The following is an 8,276-nucleotide window of genomic DNA, read 5'->3' as shown; positions in this document are numbered from 1 at the left end:
GGCAGAACTGGAGACGCAGACTGGGCACAACTCCTCCCTGAGCGGAAGAGTCGGGAAGGTTCTCCTCCAGCTCCCGCTCCTGCAGGGACGCGCAGCCCCTCCGCGGAGCGCCGCCGACAGCGCGAGGAGCGCAGGACACAGCCCGGGGCAGGGCCCTGCGCCCGCCGACCGCAGCAGGCCGGCCGCCCCGCCCGCCCTCCGCCCCGGGAGGCCAAGCTGGGGCCGCCCCTTCCCGCCGGGCCTCGCCCGGCCTCCGCGCCCAGAAGTCGCTTCCTGCACTCCCGCCGACGCCGTCCGTCCCTGCGCCTCTCTCGCCGCAGACTAGCGCCCTCTGGCCCGACGTCACCGGCGCCTCCGCCAATGAGCTGAAGAGGAACGGGCTGCGGCGCGAAAATGACCGCTGGAGCAGCCAATGGTCGCGAGGAGAGGGCGGGCGGAGGCGGGAGAGTGAGAGGGGGCGCCCGCGCGCGTGGGGAGCTGCGGGCGGTGCGGGCGGCGCGCGGCGCAGGAGGGAGGGGGCGCGGCGGGGGGCGGGGGCGCGGCGCGGGCGGCCCCTCCCCCTGCCCAGCTCCGGGCGGGCGCCGAGAGCGGCCGGAGTTTCGGCGCCCGTGAGGGAGATGCGGCCGCCGCTCGGGCTCCTTGCAGGTAACGCGCGGGGCGGCCCCTGCAGGGCCGAGCGGCAGAGCGTGCGGCGAGGCGAGCGGAGTTGAGCGCGGAGCGGACGCGGGGTCCCCGCTGTTGCCGCACCCCGAGCCCCGCGGGGCCGGCCCGGGCCCGGCGGCTGTGCTGCCGGGAGTCGGCTCCGGGACTTGGGCTGCGGCCGGGGCCGGGGTCACGGGGGACACGAGCCTCGAGCGCCGTGCGCCTCGGTGTAAGCTGCACGCGGGACAATGGGCGCGGCGTGGAGGGTGCGCGCTCCGCCCGCCCGTACCCCGGACCCCTGCGCCCCTTCCGCCCCGGGCGGTGGTCACAGCCGCCACCCCTGTCTGCCCCCACTGCGCGGGCGCTCCGTCGCCCCGGGGCGCACCAGGCGCCTGCGGCGCGTCCCCGGAGCGGCCACCTGGCCGCGGGGCCCCGCGCCTGGCCGCCAGCTGGCCACGGCGCCGGCGATGGCTGGGCACAGCCGGGCCTCTTGGCCGCCTGCCCTGGGTTAAAGGCGGGTCCCCTGCAGCGCCGCCAGCGCCAGCTCCTCCGCGCTGCCTGCCGGAGAGCGCGGCGGCTGGAGAGCCGCGTGCCACCGGCCGGGGTGCCTGGGGCCACCGAGCTGTCACTTCCCCGCGCGGGTTTGGAGTTTAGGGAAGCCGAGCAGGTGGCGCAGCCGCCGCCTCACCTCCTGCGAACTCCGCGGGGCTTCTGGTCTTGTTGATGTTTTGACTGTGGGCTCTGTGTGTGTGTGTTTTTTTCTTTCTTTCTTTCTTTCTTTCTTTCTTTCTTTCTTTCTTTCTTTCTTTCTTTCTTTTTTTAAAACCACACACAAAAGGAGGAGTTAGGGGAAAAAAAAAATCAAGCCAGCGCGCTGTGAATCATCCCACACTGTTATCTCTGGAAGAGAAGATGGATGGGGAGAATTCCTTGAGGAATGATTACAGTAACGACTGACTGGATCCCCTCCCTGTCCCCTCTCCCCGCGGTCCTGACCATGCCTGGCACACCCCTAGATGGACGGGGGGTGAAGTGATGCCGGCTGACTTCGATGGAAAAATGGCTACAAGCTAGCAAGCTGGAAACTTTCTGGGACAGTATAACTGTGAATGTCGAACCACCCGCAGTCATTCTTGCTGTAGACCGCATGGCTCTCTCCTGTTACTAAATTAAAAAGAGGAGAGGCTATGGCAACAGGAAGATACTTTGAGTAGCATTTTTTTTTTCCAGCTCTGCCTGGCAGAGGAGGGCCATGGAGATAGACAGGCTCCCATACCTTGAGGGCCCCAAGAGAGGAGGGGCCAGTTCAAGCACCCAAGATGCTGGGTCAGAAATGATGGGTGTACTTTACTCAGATTTCCAGAAGCACTGTCATCTCAGCCTGGCAGAGGGCAGCTTGCATTTGGAGGGATTGTTACTGATGAGGTAGAAAGGCGGGCCAGAGGCCAGCAGGCACTTCCACGCGTGTGGAGGAATATTCTGTAGGAAGTCGCTGGTGCTCACGTTTCTGGGTGAACCTTTTAGCTTTAGTCATACCATTCTTCTTGCCTGCAATCCAAGGCAGCTGCGTCACCTGTCACTGGGTCCCCCAGGTTCATAGCTCTGTGATTTTTGTTTTGGAGGTGGGGTCCTTGTTTGAGGTCTTTTTAACCATTGATGACGGTTTGATTTGTTTTAACCCTGACAGTAGAGGCTTCATATTAGAAGTTTTGCGAAACTGAGAATAAAGGGCCTTTTGCTTTGTTCCAAATTCGATTACTTCGAGGGCCAGTTAATTCTGAACAGTCCAAAATGAGCACAGGAGTCGGGTCAGAGCGACGGCTCTATGCCCGAGGTCTAAATGAGGCTCCCTTCTTTTCACTTCCTATGGTGAATTTACCATCAAGCCATGCCCAGAGCCAGGGCTCCCAGGCAGGACACCTGGAGGACAGGAAGGGGACAGTGCAGTCTGGGACCTGTCAAGAGGAAAAGAGAATGTGCGCCTTCCTCTTTCATGGCCTGCGCACCAGAAGAGGCGGAGGGGCGGGTCCACCTCTCCACCACCTCACTTGGGCAGAACTCCTCTTGAGCACCAAGCCCAGCTGGGAGCATCCCAGAATGAGGCCAGTTCACGTTGGAGGAAGTGAGGCTGGGAGCAGGGTCCCTGTTTTACACTGGACATACACCAGCCAAGTACACAGTGCCCTGGGCCCATCCAAAGAAGGGTACCCTTTTCTCAGTGATACCACGATGGGCTGCTGCTGGCCCAGGTTGGGAGCCCATCCGCAGGAATCAAGAATTGATGGCCCCATTGGCGTTCCCCAGATGAGAGATCAGGACCAGGCACTGGGAACCAGTTTCTCCAAAATAGTAACAATAATGGGAACTAAATGTTTCCATACATTCTCCCCTCCAACCGTTATGACAACCTCCCAAAGTATGCGGTGGTACCCTGTTGTGCTGGTGAGGAACCGATCTTCGAGTTCTCAAAGGTAGCAAGTCCAAGTCTGCCTGCCTTCAGAGCCCGTGCTCTTAACCCCTGGGTGACATCCTGAGAGCTTTGCATAGGTTTCCTAGCACTTTGAAGCTTTTATTGCATTTGCTAATCCACAGTATTTTCTGAACTATTCTAGTATATACATTAGTCATCATGGCTTCAATGAAAAGGGCATTTTTGAGTATTTTATGGTACAGCAAAGTGGGGAGAACCTTGGTGACTTGGGAGAGAAGCTACAATGAGGAGACAGGAGGCCAGGAGAAAAGATTAAGGTAGAGGGCGAGGAATGGGGCAGACTCTAGGTTCCCGATGTCCCTGCAATAAAAGGGGAGATCATTCTGCGATTGACTCAACCATCCTGGTGATGCTCCAGGAGTCTGGGCCCGGCACAGCAGGGCACTGCCGATGTTCGCGTCCACAGTCTGCTTTCCTTACATCTGGGCTGTCGCCTGAGTACCAAAACGATTCACCTGTATGACAAATACTCCGAAATGAAAAGTGGGCAGGACAGTGCGTTCAAGAGCACAGGTCATCTCTTGTTTCGGTATTCTTCCCGAATGGGTATTGAAACCTCACGGCAACCTTTTGTGAATAATATTCAACTATGTGGGCCCAAGACAGGTAACATCAAGACCAGCTCTGTGACCTTTCCTCGGCTCACAGCTCTTGTGCATTTAAAACTGTTGTGTTTTAGGGCACCTGAGTGGCTCAGGCAGTTGAGCGTCCAACTCATGAGCTCAGCTCTAGGTCCTGATCTCAGGGTCATGAGTTCTAAGCCCTGCATTGGAGCTCGATAGACCCTTACTTAAACAACAAGAAGAACTGCATTTTCCACCTCTAAGAACACTTTTATTCCCTCTATGTTAAGTCGTGGTATCTTTCTAACGGCATGGTCTTTGTGATTTTTCTTTTTTCACATTTTTGTTTGTTTTGCTTTGCTTTTTTAATAGCAGTTCCTTCAGCTGAAATGTAGACATCGTGGTAGGGGCCTGCATGGTGACCTGTGTTGAATTTGCCGCTGTCACTTGGGTATCACCAGTGGTCTGTCCTTCCAGTGGAGGAGAGAAAGGCAGCAGAGAGTCGCTGGACCATTTCCCCCAGCATTTGCTGAGAGTGTGAGTTACATTAGATGGGAGAAGCTTGAGAGACCCGCAGTGAGAGAGATGTAGAGCCTTTCCGGGTTGTAACCTGGACCTCTTCCTGGCACCGGGAAAGGGCAATGTTGTCAGAGAATGATGTGCCCCATCGACTGTTGGGTCTTTCTCCACATTCTCTCAGACGAAGGCCTATAGAAAAGATGCCTGTGACCTCGGGTGGCCTGTTTGGTTGACTTCTTATTGATTCCATCATCTGGGTATTCCCTTGGAGGCCTGGAAACAAATACATCTAATCTGCCTTCCCAGCCAAGGGCTCTGGGATTCTCTTTCATCTTAGCGTGAAAGGACTGGGGGGCCAGGTCCCTTCCTAGTACAGACAATAAGCCAAAATACTAAAGGGGATCTTAAGAAATGGTTCTGTGCCTGTGCTTTTTCCCTTTTTAAAGAAAGTGCTTATAATCATAGTTACCTCCTCTGAGCAGTCATTAAAGCCAGGCAGCAGTTCTAAGCACTTCAGATGGGTATTTTGTTTAATAGCAACCATGAAAAGGAGAACAGTTTTCCCCATTGTAGAGGTTAGGAAACTGAGGCCAGAGAGGGTAAGTAATTTTTCCAGAGTAACACAGGATTGGAACCTGAGCAGTCTGAGCCAAACAGAATACTGGTAAATACAAACAAAGCACCTGCTGAGGGTATAGTGGGGATAGGGACAGATCAGATGTGACTTGCAGGGTCGTTTGAAATTCAGGCAAGGTCCAAGGCAGAAAGCTCTCAGGCAGCTCTCACCTCTGGGAAGTTCTTACGCTTTGCTGAGTGGCACAGGAAGCGAACTCCAAAAGGACAGGTGACAAGCACAGGACCACAGAACTAGTAAATGGCAAGATGGAGAGACAGCCCTTTCTGACTTAAACATTTTGTCTGTTTGGGAAAAAAAGTTAAAAAAGAAGAGTGTGTTCTTAACTTGACTCTTTCATCAACATTGAAGGTCATAGCCTTACCTGGACTAGCTTCCCCCCTTTTCTTCTAAAACTCAGCTCAGCCCTTTCTGGAGTAAGGTATTGTCTTTAAGTGTTCTCTCCTTCCTGTCTGTATGTGAACCTCTCACCTGGCCTTCCATCCTGGGCCCGGCTTCGTCATCTGTGTTAAAACTGCTCTCTGAATTTTCACCTGACATGAGTGTCTGTAACTTGAGAGACTGTAAGCTCTTTCAGAATAGGCCCATGTTTGGGATGCTCAGTGGGTTAAGCCTCTGCCTTCAGCTCAGGTCATGATCTCAGGGTCCTGGGATTGAGTCCCACATTGGATTCTCTGCTCAGCGGGGAGCCTGCTTCTCCCTCTCTCTCTGTCCGTCTCTCTGCCTACTTGTGATTTCTCTCTCTCTCTGTCAAATAAATAAATAAAAATCTTAAAAAAAAAAAAAAAGAATAGGACCATGTTTATACCCTAACGCATGCATGCACACAGACACACACACAAACACACAATGTGCTAAGACCCAACAAGGAGTATTTATTGATTTCTCTTGATTAGAAGAAGCAACATGGCAACTTTTTTTTTTTTTAACTGGTATAAGCTGGTTCAAGGACTATAAAAACAATTTGCCTTATGGAGTTGATATACACAGGATTCCCCCAAATCAGTGTTTTTTTCCCAAGATAATCCAGTATCTGGTCTGGTAAGTTGCAGATGGGCTCAGGAGAGTTTACGTGTGTCCCAGGTGACTCTACTGCCCACAGAAGACCACAACTTGAAGTTTGCAATGATTGTATCCTACAAGCTCGCAGCATAGACGGCTGTGTAGTTCTTACACACTTAAGGTGCATGGTCCACTGTGCAAACATTCCTAACAGTGTGTTTATGAGTATTTGTGTCTTGTCATTTTTCTTGTAGATTTCTAACCAGCATAATGCTGGAGCGAGAGGCTGGCAGCCGGCAGTTTGCAAAATGGCCGAGCTGGACACCGATTTGGACCACATCCTTCCATCTTCAGTTCTTCCGCCTTTCTGGGCTAAGCTAGTGGTGGGATTTGTTTCCCTCGTGTGTTTCGCACGTAGCTACGATGGAGATTTTGTCTTTGATGACTCAGAAGCTATTGTTAACAATAAGGTTCGTATCATAACTCCTTTTTGGGAAACTTACGTTAATTAACCATTTGCCTGTTTTCTCATTAATAATCAAAGTTCACGTTGAATAATTCTGTGTTAAACTTTGCTTCCGCGTTTGCCTGGGCCCCAGTAGAGTTCTAGATTTCTCACCTGTCTGGTCGCATCTCCCCAATTTAGGGTCCCTTTTATTGTTGGAAACAGGGTCTCCAGCCTCCGTCTGACCTCAAGCTGTACCCTCCCCACGTGCCCTGTCCAGGGCCCCGGTCTACACATGTATCAGAGAGACCATTTCTCTCAGATTACACACAAGGAAGGATGTTGCAAGGCATTGCAGATTAAGTATTTCAAGTTTTATGACAGATTTGCAGAATTCTAGGCCACAGCTGTTCTCCCCCCCCCCCCCCCCAACCCCAGTATGCATTGGCTGCTGTGACGGGCGAGTCTGCTCACCTGCCAAGAGGTGTGTCCTTAGCAGCAGGCGGCGAGTTGGCGCCTTCTTTGTCCTTTGCAGGCAGCTGCTGGAGGATGAGTGTGCTGTCCGCGGAAGCTGCAGTTCCTGCTCGTTTCTCATTGGGAGACTCAGATTTGCTGAGTTTGCAAAATCCCAGCTAGTTTTGCTCACCAGTGGGTGCTGTATCAGGGCAGGAAAAATGATCCGGTCTTTCACTAGCTAGAGATAGGGAAGAAGAAGTAGGTTGGGAGGAAGAGAAGAAAAAGATTCAAGGGAGCTCAAGAAAATCAGACAGAGAAACTTGGATGTAGGGAGAGCCCAAGGAGAAAGAATGAGGACATGGCACCGATTAGAGTCTCTGTGACAGCGCAGTCACTCAACAGATGATGCACGTGTGTGCTTTAGGCAGGGAAGAGAACCTGGACGGATATACTGATCTCTTTCTCTCAGGTAGATACAACTGTCCCAACTCTTCGCAACTCTGTGGTCAAATGCTCTTAAAATTTCTCTTAAAAATGCTCTTAAAAAAGAATCCAGGGTTGCCTGGGAGGCCCAGTCAGTTAGGCGGCTGCCTCTGGCTCAGGTCATGATCCCAGCCTCCTGGGATCGAGTCCCGCATCAGGCTCCTTGTTCAGCGAGGAGCCTGCTTCTCCCTCTACCTGCTCTGCCTGCTACCCTTCTCCGGCTCCCCCTGCTTGTATTTGTCTCTCAGCTGTGTCTCTCTGTCAAATAAATAAAGATTTAAAAAAAAAAAAATCCATCAAGTCATGGATTCTTCCAAATGAGAAAAAAACAAAAGTCGTTTTCATATTGAAAATGTTGGGAAAAATTCCTGTGGCCAACACGTGTTCTGTGGGGCAAGGGTGGGATGGGACTGGGGCGACTCGTGCGGGTTTGTGTTTGTAACATACTGTCTCTACTTGATTTTCTCTCTCGATGACACGGACTGCAGCGTCCTTGATGTTTGTTTTTAATCCAGGATCTTCCCTGGTCATTTCCCTCCAGTTCACCCCGAAGTCACCGCAGCGTTCCCTTCTGTTTGGAACCGGGCTTAAAGGCAAGAGTAGCAGGGCGCCTGGGTGGCTCAGTGGGTTAAAGCCTCTGCCTTCGGCTCAGGTCATGATCTCAGGGTCCTGGGATCGAGCCCAGCGTCCGGCTCTCTGCTCAGCAGGGAGCCTGCTTCCCTTCCTCTCTCTGCCTGCCTCTGCCTGCTTGTGATCTATCTGTCAAATAAATAAATAAAATCTTAAAAAAAAAAAAAAAAGGCAAGCGTAGCGACGTCTGTAGCTCCCAGCAACCACGTCACATCAGTGGCTAAATCGGTCCTTGTCTTTTCTAACAAGAATATGAGAATATGACTTAATTTTAATACCCGTTCTTCATTTCGTTGAGAGTTTCTCGACTTCTCCTTTGACAAAGTGGAGGCTGTCTAGTGTTCCCTTAGGCCGTATGTCGAAGAGCCCTGATGGACAAGGAGGGGGAAGGCGCGGGCTGGGTTGTGCGGG

General features: G+C 52.7%; 1 protein-coding gene across 3 annotated transcripts in view; it reads left to right on the top strand.

Moving 5' to 3' along the window:
* Positions 1 to 499: 499 nt before the first annotated feature.
* The window catches only part of TMTC4 (transmembrane O-mannosyltransferase targeting cadherins 4), a 63,593-nt gene continuing 55,816 nt past the window's right edge, over positions 500 to 8,276 (top strand). For 2 of the 3 annotated variants that reach the window (XM_045978315.1, XM_045978313.1), the window contains exons 1-2: positions 500 to 645; positions 6,106 to 6,321. In XM_045978315.1, coding sequence (XP_045834271.1) covers positions 6,160 to 6,321 — 162 coding nt within the window. In that variant the 5' untranslated portion in view covers positions 500 to 645; positions 6,106 to 6,159. Of the gene's footprint in view, positions 646 to 4,110; positions 4,234 to 6,105; positions 6,322 to 8,276 lie in introns of those variants that run through there. The other variant, XM_045978314.1, reaches the window with a different exon arrangement.

The sequence above is a fragment of the Meles meles genome, chromosome 14 (assembly GCF_922984935.1).
Source record: "Meles meles chromosome 14, mMelMel3.1 paternal haplotype, whole genome shotgun sequence".
Taxonomy (NCBI): Eukaryota; Metazoa; Chordata; class Mammalia; order Carnivora; family Mustelidae; genus Meles; species Meles meles.
This window is presented reverse-complemented; position numbering and strand designations above follow the sequence as displayed.